The 16,301-nt window shown below is 39.1% G+C and overlaps 1 protein-coding gene and 2 long non-coding RNA genes across 4 annotated transcripts; 1 reads left to right on the top strand and 2 right to left on the bottom strand.

The window, feature by feature from the left end:
* Window positions 1–1,222: 1,222 nt before the first annotated feature.
* Window positions 1,223–3,037, bottom strand: LOC146458148 (BTB/POZ domain-containing protein 6-like). The gene has a single exon (XM_085091143.1). The coding sequence runs from the start codon at window positions 2,859–2,861 to the stop codon at window positions 1,494–1,496; it is 1,368 nt and encodes a 455-aa protein (XP_084947269.1). The 5' UTR covers window positions 2,862–3,037; the 3' UTR covers window positions 1,223–1,493.
* Window positions 3,038–4,913: 1,876 nt separating this feature from the next.
* LOC146458147 (uncharacterized) lies at window positions 4,914–11,095 on the bottom strand. Of its 2 annotated transcripts, none has more exons than XR_014858304.1 (4): window positions 8,883–11,095; window positions 8,328–8,766; window positions 7,529–7,627; window positions 4,914–6,986 (listed from the first exon to the last, which is right to left on the bottom strand). It is a non-coding gene; the product is annotated as an uncharacterized LOC146458147 (long non-coding RNA). The 2 variants fall into 2 exon arrangements; XR_014858305.1 differs by having other exon boundaries at window positions 8,328–9,082; window positions 9,128–11,095.
* Window positions 7,535–15,401, top strand: LOC146458146 (uncharacterized). The gene is made up of 3 exons (XR_014858303.1): window positions 7,535–7,649; window positions 8,384–8,513; window positions 11,104–15,401. It is a non-coding gene; the product is annotated as an uncharacterized LOC146458146 (long non-coding RNA).
* The last annotated feature ends 900 nt before the right edge of the window (window positions 15,402–16,301 follow it).

Below are 16,301 nucleotides of genomic sequence, written 5' to 3'. Positions count from 1 at the left end.
CCTCTCCTTCTACCTTGATGTTGTCTGTGCATTTGTGGTTCATTCTAAGCGTCTTTGTTTTGTGTGGGTTGATCTTGAGTCCCACAATACCAGCAATGTCTACTAGCCTGTCAGTCTTATCCTGTAGATCACCAAATCTGCTTGAGAGAAGAGCAACATCATCAGCATAGTCCAGGTCTTCTAGAACCGATGTAAACTTCCATCTCAAGCCGCGTCTTCTATCGTTTGTGTGCCGCATGACCCAGTCCATGATCAGGACAAAGATGAAGCCAGACATCACACACCCTTGTCGCACGCCACTCTTCACTTCAAACCAGCTGGAGTACCTTCCGCCTTCTATAACACAGCTTGAGCTCTGATGGTAAAGTGCCTTGAAAGTCCTGATAAAGATGTCAGGTATGCCATACTGTCCCATAATGTCCCAAAGTCGCTCTCTGATGATGCAATCAAATGCCTTTGAAAAGTCAACAAAGTTAATGTACAGGGGTGCTTGCCATTCCTGGCACTGCTCTAGGATGTTCCGCAAAGCAAAGATCTGCTCAGAGGTTCCCCTTCCAGATCGAAATCCTGCCTGTTCCTGTCTAATCATTTCGTCCACACCACTCTTTACCCTGTCAATGAGGATCCTGCACAAGATTTTACTTGGTACGGAGAGTAAGGATATGCCGCGATAGTTATCACACTGAGTGAGATCCCCTTTCTTCGGCACTTTCACTATGAGTGACTTCTTCCAGTCTTCTGGTACACGTTGTTCTTTCCAGATGGAGTTGAAAAGTAAGTGGAGTTGTTTCACAGCATCATTCTCAGAGCACTTGAGCATCTCAGCACTGATGGCATCCATTCCCGGACTCTTGCCATTCTTCAAACGATGGATAGCTCTCCTGATCTCAGCAACTGATATGTCTCCAGTGTCTATGCTTGTGATGACTTCAGGTGCTTGGCCCATTTCTGGCAGTGGTATATCGGGCCGTGGTACATTCAGAACTCCCTCAAAGTGCTCCCTCCACCGCTCTAAGACTTCATCTTCATTTACAAGTCGCTTACCCTCCCTATCTTTGATATGTATGGTGCGACTTAATCCGTCTTTAATAAATATATTAAATGATGCATTGACATCACACAGGTAGGGGTGAGTGGGTCCCCTCCCTCGCGATATACGCGACAAGAATGGATTTTGATTGGCCTGCTTCTGTTGAAGACAATCAGAACAATACACCCCGAGGAGGAAAGGGGTGAGTTTAATGAATAAATTAATGTACCGATTTGTAGCTACGAGGAAGAAAAAAAAAAAAAAAGAAATCGACCCGTTTTTAGACACGGTATGCCCCTTCAGGGCATCCCGCGTAATGACATAACAGTAGAGTGAAAGCAATTGAGGTGATTCCAGCCAAACGACATGCTGGCAGGTTCTGCCACCAAAAAGTTAAAAATAAACATTTTTCACATGCATTCTCATGCATAAAAATATCTATCACAGAATGTGACTTTGGATTTCAGTACAAGGTAAATAACAAGACAGGTATATCAGGGCATGGAGAGCTGCAAAAGGGACTATTAACATCATGCACAAAACTGTCTGAGAACGTAAAAGAAACTCCATCACGCTCAACAGATGTTCTCTCAATTGATCCACGCCATGCTGATTGACCATTTACAGATGACTCAATCTTGTATCTTTTTCCTCCTTCCAAACAAACTGGTTGATCAAATAGCACATCAAAAAAAAAAAATCTCAATCCATCGTACTTCTTCGAGACATATGTTCCAGACTGCTTAGTCAGGGTATAGCTACTTATGATATCTTCAGCAACATTAACATCAGCTGTGTAACTCCCGTGTTCCCTGCCAAAGAGCTGCACTCCATGTAAGAAAATGTGTTTGCTTGTACTAACAGTGATCCTATAATTCTTTGGCTTTTGATAATTTTTATTCGGTTCATTGGTGTTTATAAATCTTCTGCACTTCTGTAAAGGACCAAACCTTGACAATCCTGTGAAAGACAAAGGTGTTGTCAATACACCACTGTAATACTTCATCATGTCAACAACCTCTTTAATTGATAGTATGTTACAGTCTGGGACAACAGAGGCAAACTCTTTCTGCGACATCAGTGGGAACCGAATTGCTTTCACAATGTCCTCTCCAAGAACTTGTCTCTTTATGTTGCTATCAGGAGTTAACCCTTGTCTTTCAATTTCTTTTGTAACCCACCGATCAACAGCTTTGAACAATTCCATTTCCTTTATGTACAACTTCTCCATCTTTACAACAGTTTCAACTAAAGATCTTTCTAGTGTTACAAATTCGTCTGAGTTCACGGCTTCCACTGCCTTTGTCTTTATCACTTCCCAGCATTGACTTTCCAAATCTTTGACCTCAAATTTCTGAGCGTGCAACAGAACAGAAAATACATTGGAGCCTTCCACATGAGCTCGCAGATAATCATTGCACTTTTCTGCGAGTGAAGGCACCATGTATTTGGTTGCCAAGTAAAATACATGCATTACGTTATTTCCACTGAGGTTCACTTCATCGCTGTATAAGTAGCGAAAAAACTCCAACACACTCACGTACTCACAGTCAGGCAGTTCAATTGAGTCTGCAGTCTCTGCCATTTTACCAAAGAACATGGCATAGAACACAGGACTGCTGATTGAAAGCACAAATTTGTGAGCAGGAATCACCATCTTGGCCTTCTTCTTGGCCTTCTGCCCCCTGGTTTTCTGGCTTTCACTAAATTCTGCATTGGATACTGGAACAATAAACTGAACATCGCTAAGAAATTCGTTGTTAAAAACATACGCTGTCCTCTCTTTGATGGTTGACATTTTCGTCTGCCAATTTTCTTCAACATCAGTCATAGCAATAATTCTCCTTACGTTCTCACCTACAAACTTCTATTAAACGATGACCCGATGGTCGCTGTATGAGAGGTTCTTGTTCGACGTGAACGCCTGAACAGTTCAATTTTCGTGTGTTTCACCAAAGTATCCAGAGGAGCTTCTGTAGTTCGCTTCTATATATTTCAAGGCTAGTAGCTTTTTCCTTGTAAGCGATCGAACGGAACGATGGGAAAGCTTTCCTGAAATCCGGGGAGAGCAGGGAGAGGGGAGGCGAAGGAAAGGAACGCCTCTCCGATCCCCGCAATGTTGGGGAGGAAAGATTGTGTGACGAGCCAAAGACCCGTCAACAGAACGTCTGCGACGTCAACTTGCGTTCTGCTAAATCCTGATGGTCGATAGAAACTTAAAAAATCCTTTTTTTTTTAGTCCCAGACCTCACTCTGGTCTTTATTTGGTATGGGTGGGACTGCCCGTGAGGAGGATGGATAGTTTTTACTAGCATTCCAACTGTTGAGGGATCATCAACCTACACAAAATGAAAATCTTCGGGACTAAACCTATTTGTGGGTTACATCACGTCCGAAAACCTAAAATTAATTTCCCAAACAAGAAATTAACTCACCTCGACACTCTCCTCCCCTCCTTCCCCACTGCCCCTCCCCCGCCCCAATCCCATCCGCCGTGCTCTTCCCAAGCCCCAATCGCCATTTTAACCAAAATGGACGGTGAGAGAATCCGGTGAAAGATGAAAGGTAAGAAGTTGGTTTTTAAAAGACTACTTCATTTCAAGCAAGTATAAGTTTGTTAATTTTAAAGTGCTTTCTCAGAGCACAGTGATATACAATACCCACTTGGCTTATGTTTATTATGCAAAAGGGAATATTTTGACCCTCCAAGAAAAGACTAGCTTGCAAATTGTTTCCTCACAACAAAATCTAATTGATGTTGTTGAATTTCAACCTAGTTTCCAAAGATGTCTTGGCATCTAAACTGGTGACAGGGGTAAGACCCTGTAAAATAGCAGATCAAGTGCATGGTTTAAAAAATATCTAGTAACTGTCTTGGGAATTGCAATATTTTATGTTGTAGGATCAAGTGATCCTACCAGGGTCTCCTCTTAGCCACGGTTTTAAATATGTACACCTTTTCCTATAGTTATACAGATAATATGCACAGTATGTTTCAGGTTTGTGAGCACTGGGTAAAATGGCCTCGAGTAAAGCTTAGAGACCAATAGTATTGTTGAGGTAAAATTTACACTATTGGCTTCGGATTGAGGTTTGGTATAAATTATTTAAGATGATAAACAAAGACCTCAAAATCAGTAAAATTACTGGTAAAAAAATCAATACCAACATTGTAACTTTGGTATATGACAAGATACTGACAAATGTATATAATTCTTACCCAAACAATGTCGGGGAAAAAGCTCTTTCTCAAGATTTCATTCTACAGAGAAATCCAACAAGGCTTTTGTGATGCCAAACCTTAAACGTTTTGGGAATATCTAGGCAACATTTTCCAATAAATTATTCATCATAGCAGGGTTGTTTTTTGTTACATGAAGTCCTGTTCAATACAATCACCATTTGACATGAGTTGCATTTTTTTTAACTTTTACTTTTTTTCGTTTTTGTGTTTTTTATGTGCCCTGTATTATTTACCAGTTTCAGATTTTGGAATTTTCTCAATAATTATTTATCACAAACTTCCCTCCAAAGCCACTAACTAGTGACAAGGGACAAGCCTTTTATATAATCTGAAATTGTAAATAAATTGTTGTTGTTGTTGTTGTAGTGAAAATATCAACTATTCATTGATCAGTTTCGGATAATACTGCTTAATGGCCAGTTGAAAACAGGGAAGCATGATCCCACAAAAACTGTTTCAAAACACTGTACATGTAAAATAACCCCTTTGTTATAGAGTCCAAAACATCTTATTCTCAGTATCTATCTTTCCCCTGTCCCCTTTTTGTGACTGATCTGAGATGAAGGAAGAGACCCTGATATTAAGGTCAAACAAATTCAAATACAGTGTACACAAACCAATAAATCAAACCTTAAGAGATCTGCCAATGTTACATTTATTTAACAATGTTTGATACTAAGTCTGAAGGTTACATTCAGTGAATTTCGCCTAATCAACACACAACCGAGCCCACTCGAAATGGATAAAAATGCAGTGATATCCTACATGCACCACAGCCGGACACGTAAACCCTAAAAACCACTGATTGGGAAAAATAGGGACCGTGTACCCCCGACCAGTGCTATGGTGCTACCTCTGGGGTTTTAAGGTTATAATCTTAACGCCAAATTGAAAGATAAATTAAAGAACAATATTTACACTTGTAAAACCGAGGCAAATACTAAAAACTTAATATGAAGCTGCGTCAGTGGCAAGGCTGACTATAGAATGTCACAATAAATTAGTTTCTCAACCGTCTCTTTTTGTAAACATGCAAATTATGAGCCTTTGCTACTACACACAGTTCTCTGTTCCATGGCAACAAAAATTATGACAATTTATGTCAAATTATACCAATTACCACAAATTACATTTTTCATTACCTATGTCACACTAGAAAAAGAAAAATTCTCAGCTCATCACTTGAAACTTCTGTATCCCTTCTTGCATTAGTAGGTTATTGCTTGCTGTTAGAGCTTAAGCTTAGGTAGCATTAATATTATCAGAAAGAATTCAGATGTTCCAAGTCAAGCTGTTTTAAAACATTACTATTTTCCAAAATTATGAATAATATAGTATTATTCATAATTTTATGTATCTTCAAGTGGATCCAACAATGAGAGACAAAAGTCTATAGTTATCATGTCTATTGTTTTTCTGCTATTTCTAGTCATTCCTTGACTTCATACCCTGACATACCAGTTTTCTCACACCGTCATCCAAAATTCTGGCATGAAAGCATATAGGAAACTGACAATCCAGGGTATGATTAATTTCGGTTGCTTCTTTTACTGCACACTTTAAACTTAAAGATATAACGGTGCTGTAGGTGAGTGGTCAGCACACTGGACTTTTTGACCTGAAGGTCAATAGCTCAAGTTCTGGTCACAGCCATTGTGTTGTATCCTCAGACAAAGCGTTTACTCCACATTATAATTCTCTCACTCCACTCAGGTGTACAAAATGGGTTCATGTGAGCTGTCAGGGTCATCTAACAAAATGCTGGGGGTGAGGGAGGTGCAATAATTTTCCTACTTGGAGAACCAAAACCAAATACAAGCCTGATGGACCACAAGGCTCCTGGTTGACACTAATCAAACAGACTTGAAAGAGGAGACCTTCTACATATAATGGTATTAAATTTCTTGAAATCTTTTCCCCATCACTTCGAACATGTAAGAACCTGAGCTCAAGGAAATGCTGCGACTATCCCAGGGGTATCATGAATAAAAAATATAGTAACTTATCTTTACATGACCTCATGAATGCAATCTTAGCTGTAGGGGCAATCAAATTATGACCTCATGTTCGTAAGTTGTTCAAGGTCCTACACTTCCTTGAGCAACAGGAAAATACATTGTCAGTGAATAATTTTGAATCAATTTCCAGGTGAATTTTTGCCAATTTGCCGTAAATGTGTGCTGGAATAATTTGCGAAGTTAATTTAAATGCAAAGGTAAAGTCTGTCCAATCTTGTACTTCAGGGGGCTAGCAGCTCACCAGGATGGCCAAAAATCGTGGATTTCTGTTGTATAGAAATGAGCGTGATCATCACTATTCCCCTTCCCCTGGAGGGATTCAAGTTCATTGGTGACATTAAAATCCTTAACACTTTGTTAGATTCTCCCAAACAGTTCAAACATGGCCCCATCTATAATCATGAGTGGAGAGAGTCAACATGGAGGAAATGTTTCTACTCTGAAATTACACATTACAACGGTAAAGACCAAGGCTTGATGCAGAGAACTCCTGATCTAAAGTCTTGCTTGCTAACCACTTCAACACCTCACCTGTTACTAATTACAGTGTACAAGTACTGTTTATCTAAAGTAGTCTTGAAGGTAATTTCAATTTGAAGATTCCCTTGCTCTCCATCTGGGCTGTGTCTGTAGGTTTTGTAGCTGGCAGGTCTCCATGTTGGTACTAGTTTGCTTCAGTTTGAAAGAGTCACTCCTGACAGAAGCATGAACAGTAAAACGAAAACCAAATGAACAAGTTAATAATTATTCCATGTATGAGCATTCCATCAATGAGGCGCATAGTGCCGAGATGGCTATAATCATCTCATATCCAACAAGTGCAAAGAAATATGTCTAGATCTTGTTGGTTTTGCTTTGCAAGAACAAACAGAAGACAGTAATCAGTTGTTTGGCTCAATTATTCCACTAAGAACTGAGCCAATCAAAGCCACTAAGCCAATCAAATCCCTGGGATCATTGCATCATACAATGATCCAGTTTGTAATAAAGTGATTTATTCTAAACAAACTGAAACATTTCAGTTGTTGAGAATGCTTTCGGACATTAATTTCTCCTTGATCACCACATATCATTAATGGAAACATGTCAGATTGTTGATATGGTTACCATGCATCAGGTTCACATTTTGTTGGTCTCTGCGCTACTGTATTCTGACCTAAAGAAACTATGAGTCCTTTTGAATATTTAATTTATATAAGTTACTCTGCAACTTTACAATAGTAGAGTTTTCCATACCTTACTGTTACTTCAGGCAGATCCCGGTGTCATGATGCTTGGCCACCTGTGATGAAACAAAGTACAAACTTCATGTGAAGCAGGATATCTCATCTGTTACTGAAATAAAACAACAGAAATTGTAAGGACTATTTTAAGCAGCTTTCATTAATTAATTACTTACAGTTACTATAATTCTGTAATTATACCATATTTTCATTTAATTTATTGACAGCAACAACAATTTATTTGTACCAAAAATAGGAAGAAATTACAATTAATCAATTTTGATTTCTACAAACTGAAAAGTTGGTGGCAGGGCACCTGAAATATCTACATGTATGACGAACTACACTAGTCAGGTACCACTTAAAGGTTTACATTTGATTTGTTTGGCCAGATGAAAATAATAATGAATAAATGAAAAAGTGCGACAAGTACACAAACAACTGAGGATTAATGGTTCTTTTTCAAGATATAACCTTGCAGTGTTTGCAAGTTTTGTTTTTCATTTTCTTCCTCTGTTTGTCTTTAATCTGAGATTCTGAATTAAACCTTGTTTAGACTTGTAAGTCTTGGAAGTGTAATTATTTCTTTGACAGTTTTGATCTCATGTTACTTGATGTAGAAATGTTGAGATGGTAGAGTGCCTTTAGAAAACCAGTCATGATAAGACATTTAAAGCATAGTCAACAACTCCAACAGTTTTTTTTGGTAAGGCTGTTTACTGATGGTAAGGAGAAATTAAGGATCGAAGATTCAAGAACAGAATGCCAACAAACTAACTAAAATTACTCAACTCTGTTCCTCTAACAGAAACCAGTGCTGTTAATAGTATACACAGTTGGATTGAACCAGGCTTTAAATCCGTTTCAGGTCATCCCCAGGACAAGGGTACTTCAAGCTGTGGGATTGATCAGCTGCTGGTAGAAGGCACTTTTGACTGCTTAACTTGAACCTCAGGAAGTGGATCCGTTTTCTATTGTGTAGCAAGTAGGGCATCTTGGTAAACCTCCTTAAATGCAAAAAAATCTCAAGAGTGCATTAGTGTTCAAAAAGTGTTTTTGTGCTTTAGTAAATGAACAAATTTATCAATTTCAATGTCATTCATCAGCAGTAATTTGAAGCAACAATAAGCAAATTCATGATTAAATTAACTGACAGTCCTAAGGTACAGTAATTTAATACGCTTTAATACTTCCTCTGTGTCCTCTCTGTCCACTGTTCTTATACTATGCCCACTGTACCACTGTGTTCTTCTGTGTCCTGTGTTGTCCTGTGTTGTTCTTCTGTGTCCTGTGTTATTCTTCTGTGTCCTGTGTTATTCTTCTGTGTCCTGTGTTGTTCTTTTGTGTCCTGTGTTGTTCTTCTGTACATGTGTCCTGTGTTATTCTTCTGTGTCCTGTGTTGTTCTTCTGTGTCCTGTGTTGTTTTTCTGTGTCCTGTATTATTCTTCTGTGTCTTGTGTTATTCTTCTATGTCCTGTGTTATTCTTCTGTGTTCTGTGTTATTCTTCTGTGTCCTGTGTTGTTCTTCTGTGTCCTGTGTTATTCTTCTGTGTCTTGTGTTATTCTTCTGTGTCTGTGTTGTTCTTTTGTGTCCTGTGTTGTTCTTCTGTACATGTGTCCTGTGTTATTTCTCTGTGTCCTGTGTTGTTCTTCTGTGTCCTGTATTATTCTTCTGTGTCTTGTGTTATTCTTCTATGTCCTGTGTTATTCTTCTGTGTCCTGTGTTATTCTTCTGTGTCCTGTGTTGTTCTTCTGTGTCTTGTGTTATTCTTCTGTGTCCTGTGTTGTTCTTCTGTGTCCTATGTTATTCTTCTGTGTCTTGTGTTATTCTTCTGTGTCCTGTGTTATTCTTCTGTGTCCTGTGTTATTCTTCTGTGTCCTGTGTTATTCTTCTGTGTCCTGTCCTGTGTTGTTCTTCTGTGTCCTGTGTAATTCTTCAGTGTCCTGTGTAATTCTTCTGTGTCCTGTGTAATTCGTCTGTGTCTTGTGTTATTCTTCTGTGTCCTAGCTGTGTTATTCTTCTGTGTCCTGTGTTGTTCTTCTTTATCCTGTGTTATTCTTCTGTGTCCTGTGTAATTTTTCTGTGTCCTGTGTTGTTCTTCTGTCTCCTGTGTTATTCTTCTTTGTCCTGAGTTGTTCTTCTGTCTCCTGTGTTGTTCTTCTGTCTCCTGTGTTATTCTTCTGTGTCCTGTGTTGTCTTTCTGTGTCCTGTGTTATTCTTCTATGTCCTGTGTTATTCTTCTGTCTCCTGTGTTATTCTTCTTGTTCCTGTGTAATTCTTCTGTGTCCTGTGTTATTCTTCTGTGTCCTGTGTTATTCGTCTGTGTCCTGTGTTGTTCTTCTGTGTCCTGTGTTGTTCTTCTGTCTCCTGTGTTATTCTTCTTTGCCCTGTGTAATTTTTCTGTGTCCTGTGTGATTCTTCTGTGTCCTGTGTTATTCTTCTGTGTCCTGTGTTGTTCTTCTTTATCCTGTGTTATTCTTCTGTGTCCTGTGTAATTTTTCTGTGTCCTGTGTTATTCTTCTGTGTCCTGTGTTGTTCTTCTTTATCCTGTGTTATTCTTCTTTGTCCTGTGTTGTTCTTCTTTATCCTGTGTTATTCTTCTGTGTCCTGTGTAATTTTTCTGTGTCCTGTGTTGTTCTTCTGTCTCCTGTGTTATTCTTCTTTGTCCTGAGTTGTTCTTCTGTCTCCTGTGTTATTATTCTGTGTCCTGTGTTATTCTTCTGTGTCCTGTGTTGTTTTTCTGTGTCCTGTGTTATTCTTCTATGTCCTGTGTTATTCTTCTGTCTCCTGTGTTATTCTTCTGGTTCCTGTGTAATTCGTCTGTGTCCTGTGTTATTCCTCTGTGTCCTGTATGTGTTATTCTTCTGTGTCCTGTGTTGTTCTTCTCTGGCCTGTGTTATTCTTCTCTGTCCTGTGTCATTGTTTTCTGCCCTCTGTAATTATTCTTCTTATCCTCTTTTATTTTTTTTTCCATCTAATTTTATTCGTCTCTGTCTACTGTCATTTTTTTTCTCTCACTGTCCAGAATGCATCATATTTAACAATCCTGACAAGACAAATGTGATTCCTGAAGCAGAAGTGAACATCTATCTTGATGGCATATGACTCTGTACCTATTTTTCAGATGTTAAACTTAATGTTGAAATTAGAGAATCCCAGGACAATTGAAGACCTTATGTAGAAGAAATTAAGGATTGCTTTACAGAAGGCTGGTGGTAAATGTTCCATTTTCTCAATAGCATAATGCCATATAATGATCAGAGAGAGGAGACTTCAACATAGTCCATGGAGTATTGTTGAAGTCGTCAAGAAACATGTATGAGGTTGCAAGTCCTTGAGAAGATTGATGAGGGGCATCGAGGAATAACCAATGTAGATTACCTGCTGTCAGTATCCTGTTTGGAGGCCACGTTTTAGTCTTCAAGTACAAGACATTTATTGCAAGGTCTGAGCCAAACACCTACAGCAGAGGTTGGAACTGCTTATTCTGAGACCTTCTCCAGTACATACATGGCAAACGGTCACAGCTGATGTGTTTGAGCTTGAAAACCAAATAGTAGCAGACTTATACTTCTCTTGCTTTGCAGAGGTATAATGCAGAAAATAACCAATCTTCAGAAGTTTTCAGAGTGCTGAGGGAAATCTTTACAAGACATGGAATTCTAGAGGAGGACAGGCATGACAAAATGGGCCACAAACAGCCTCATTTCCCTCAATCAAATGGTGAAGTAGAACAAGCGGTGAAAACCACCAAATCACTCCTCAAGAAAGAAAGAGGGAGTGAAAATACATACAGTTCGAACCACGAACATGTGGATACTCAGCAGTTGAGTTACTCATAGGAAGAACAATCCTAACCACCATCCCAAGTTTCCACACCAAGCTTAACTTCAATCAGCTCTCAACACAGAGTTCTTCCATTAATACCTGCAGTGCAAGCTGGTACCTTGTATTCATAAACACTGAAGATGCCATCCCCTTCCATGCCTTACCATATACCAAGAAAGATGATGTGTGGTCCTTCCTGAGCAACTTATTCTCGGAGAAGGTTGACTTCAAATTGGGCGCCACCTTTTTTGCCACGACCAAGCTGTGTTGCTGGAATATCATGACAAACTCACTGTCAAACCTAGGCACGAGTACTAAAATTTGCCTGACCAGGTGAATCATGTGAAACCTTTGGCTTGCATCAAGTAAACACACCCCCCCTGGGTAAATGCAGTTCTGTACCAGCTAGCCATGCATGGTGTAAACAGCTATTAATTTTGCAATGTTTATTATTTGATATTTATCATTTAATATTTTATATTTTTATTTTAATATTTACTATTTTTAATATTTATATTTGTAATATTTATTATTAATTAGTTTTATACGAATTGACATTACTTGAACTAATTCGTGATTTTCCAACTCAGAAATCTTGTTCAAGTTGTTCAAACTATCCAGCTAGGGTGACTGAATCAGTAGGAATGATGTCCATGCAAAGAAAGAAAATGAATCTTTTAGCAAATATATCGTCAAAAAGTAAAAGTTTTAATGAGCATAACAATGGTACTCAGTAGGTGCACTAAAAACTTTGGTACATTTATTTAATTAATTTTTACCATTCTTTGCAAAACAGCAAATGAATGTAAAACAACCAAATTCAAGGTTTTTTGGAGAAGTAGTATAAGTCACCCATCCAGGATACAGTCTGGATGCCCTGTACAAGATTTATGAGTTGGAAAATCATAAATTAGTTCAAGAATAGTCAATTCATATAGAAAAATTAGTAATAATAAAAAATTCAGTTCATATTCTCAAGAGACATTTTTTGCTGTTTCGTCATGCACAACTGGCTGGTACAAAACTGCACTTACCCAGGTGGGGGTGTATGTACTTTGTTGTAAGCCAAAGGTTTCACATGGATTTCCCCGGTCTGGAAAATTTTTGAACTCATGCGTAGGTTTGACTGTGAGTTTGTCATGACATTCCAGTGCAACAGCTTGTCTGTTGCAAAAATGGCGCCAGATTTGAATTCAACTTTGTTTTCAACAAAGGCCTGACTGTTTCAATAAATGAACTTCTCCAAGAATGAGTTTGCTCTGGAGGACCACACATCATCCTTCTTTGTATATGGTGAGGCAGGTAAGCATGTGCTTGTGTTTCAGGCAAATTCTAGCAAGGTTTTCGAAGTGCTCTCCTCAAATGACATCAAATTGGACTTCAAGTTTTCCAGCCTTCTCATTTACATAGTACAGTGCTGCACGTGTACGAGCCACTGAGAGATAAACCACTCAAAATAGCTTTCAGGAGGTCCAAGAAGGTAATGTCTAACTTTCTTGTAAGGAAATTTCGTCTGCATACAAAGGTAAAGGTGTGGTAATCACTACTTGTGTCATCTTTATCAATCTGTCTGATAATCGTCCATCCTAGTGGGTAGAGTCTTGCACTTTGTTTGTTTTCTTTTCCAGCTACTTCTTTGATGATAGTAGACTAAGAGCAGTCGTAATTTTTTCCTCAGATAACACGCGTAAAGTTGACGGTAAAATTATGCAAATTAGAGGGTCCATCACGTGCTTTTGCACACTACAGAAGTTAGGAGAAGAAAGAGAATGCTTGCAGTCTATGATCAAAGTCATCAATTCAGAATTATAATCTGCTCCAAGGAGGACATTCATCGTTCTTCTTCTAGCTTGTCGTGGAAAACAAAAGGGTTTCGTTCAGATGAGACCACTTGTATTTTATATTTTACCCAGTTGAAAGCTTCCATTCCTCCACAAATCTTCTGTGATGTCTTAACTTCTGAAATCAATAAATTGTTTTGTTTGAATCAATTTGCCATCAATGCTCTCCAGTCCAAACTTCACTCGTTGATCATTGGTGATGTTAACAATGATTTGCCTCTTTTGACCTTGTACACCAAGTTCTTCTGCTAGATCTTCATTGATGCTCATTGTGTCACTCCGCTGAGAAAGCAGTTTACGGCGGATCTTGTGTTTCCATTTTTAAGATCACTGGGATAGTCTGAAGTGCCACAACTTTTTAATCTACCTGCTTAATTCCTACTGTAGCTGTGTGGGTACTGGCATCCCCATCCTGGGAGAAGTGTTCTGATTGGCAGCTGTTGTAGATTCTTTCCTGACTGCACTTGGGTCGTCTGAACTTATGGGTCTTGATTCTAGATGATGGGAGGAAACTCTATCCACATGTAGAAGGTGGGGGGGGGGGGGTGGTTATCTTCGCACCAGCCAATGGTAGGCAAGAGTTATCAAGATGAGAGAACAAGATTACATTTAACAAGGCTTGTAAGATTCATGAGGCTATCAAAGTTGTAGAGCCTCCCCATAATATAAAAGAACTGAACTCGTTTTTATGCACTGTCCAGTACAATGCAAGATTTATGGAAACGTATGCACAGCAAACCAACACTCTAAGACTTGGTGTTGGTCTATTTTAACCCCAGCACTGAGCAGGAAGTGCATGGGGATTCAGGTTGTCCTCTTGGAATTTCTGCAACTCTTGTTCAACGTGGTCCGAAAGATGACAACTGGTGGGTGGTACAATATGCAAGCGGGGCCCCAACTGTCACAAATAGAACAGAATTATTCACAGACTCATGAGCTTGAGATGCTTGCTGTAGACTTCACGTGTAGGAAATTCCATATTTTTGTGTAATGGCCTGCCATTCACTATACTAGTTACAGATCATAAACCTCTTGAAGTTATCCTGAACAAACCCAAATAAGGCACAAGACCTCCTTAAGGCTGCAGAGAATGGTGGTGTAAATGCTCAACCATGAATTTCAAGATGAGTACAGACCTGGAAACAATCATCTCAGATTATACATCAAGGCACCCACTTCCGCGCCAAATGGGCACTACCAAGGATGTAAAAGCAATATGCGAGTTTTTGTGGTTGCGAACGACATTCCCAGTGCAATCATTAAGGAGGAACTGATAAAAGCAATGGACGATGACAGGGAGCTACAGAAACTAATTGCATGTATACATAAGAAGTTTATTTACCACAGAGCTGTAGACGTGAAAGTGCATTCTGGTGTTTTCAACAAGCTGACTGTGGTCAAAGGGCTAGTCTTAGTGACATGAGAATGAGAATTTAAGGACACTAAGATGAAAATTACCCAAGAGGGAACATGCCCACATTTGGTTCATTGGCTACAACCAATATATTGTCATACAACGAGAGCCACTGCGAATGATAGTTTTACCAAAAGGACTGTGGCAGAAAGTCAGGGCAGATTTTGTGGGACCTTTCCCAAATAAAGTACCCTGTCGTTGAATTTGTAACCTCGACCTCTGTAGAGGCTGTCATTCCTGAGTTTAGATATGCTTTCCATACATATGAAATTCCAGAGGAGGTCAAGTCTAATAATGGGCTGACACAATTAATGGTAAAAAGTTTGCCAAGTATATGCCCAGCAACAAGAATTCATGGCAAATGGTTAAGTCAAAAGATTTATGTAAATATTAAAGAAGAGCACAACAATCGTAAGCTTGAGGGGAAAGTTTTTAAACAAGAGGAGAGAGCCCACGCGGACAATTATGATGATGTTTGGCAGAGAGATAAGAAGAAAATTGCCTGGAAAGATTATCCAGGAAAACGAATGACGTGACCCAATCCAAGAACGAGAGGAGACAAGAAAGAAGAAGGTGAAAGCTTACACAGAAGAGCGGAGGCATACCCAATGCAGCTCAATTAGAATTGGGGACCGTGTTCTTTTGAAACAGAGCAAGTGCAACATGTTAACTCTGGCATATGATTCTTAACTCTATATTATTATTATTATTATTGTAAAGGGAAGCATGATGACGGTGAAGAGGGGAAAGGAGATCAAATTGCGAAATCCTCTCATTGCAAAATACTTAAGTTCCCAGAAGAGAAGCAGTGGGATTTGGGCCAGGAGGACAAGATTCCACAAAGCCACGGAGATAGAATGGAGTCAAACTGCCTGATCCAGAGCAGAGTAGGAGAATGTCCTGGGACGAGGGACAGCATTCCATAAGAAGTTAACAATGGTCTTAACACCACACCAGTGGAACTCAGAAGAGTCCAAACTTGTACGTGGGACACTATCTATAAGGACTTTGAGCTGCACTAAGAAGAAAGGGAGGTGATGTAATGTCCAGGTCTCATGGATCACTCTTTTATTATCAGTATGCAATTGCAAGGTGAAGTCAGGCATAAGGGAAGTTACTAGAACAGAGCAGCAAAGCAACGTGTCCAAACTTTACAGAGACATCATTCAAAACTTGCACCTGATATTCAGCTTCTTCTTCTGCTCAATGTGTGTAGCTGTGCTGAATCATCACTTCTATTACTGATTCTTCCATCTTCACTTTTTGACAGTAAACAATTAAATCAGCAGCTTGGCTGACTGTCCACAGTAATTTGGAATAACAGTAGACAATTAAATCAGCAGCTTTGCTGACAGTCCATCACAGTAATTTGGAATAACAGCAGTAAACAATTAAATCAGCTGCTTGGCTGACAGTCCATCACAGTAATTTGGAATAACAGTAGACAATTAAATCAGCTGCCTGGCTGACTGTCCATCACAGTAATTTGGAATAACAGTAGACAATTAAATCAGCAGCTTGACTGACAGTCTGTCACAGTAATTTGGAATAACATTAGACAATTAAATCAGCAGCTTGACTGACAGTCCATCACAGTAATTTGGAATAATAGTAGACAATTAAATCAGCTGCTTGGCTGACTGTCCATCACAGTAATTTGGAATAACAGTAGACAATTAAATCAGCTGCTTGGCTGACAGTC

Source organism: Pavona decussata, unplaced genomic scaffold (genome assembly GCF_977016875.1).
Source record: "Pavona decussata unplaced genomic scaffold, jaPavDecu1.1 SCAFFOLD_234, whole genome shotgun sequence".
Lineage (NCBI taxonomy): Eukaryota > Metazoa > Cnidaria > Anthozoa > Scleractinia > Agariciidae > Pavona > Pavona decussata.
This window is presented reverse-complemented; position numbering and strand designations above follow the sequence as displayed.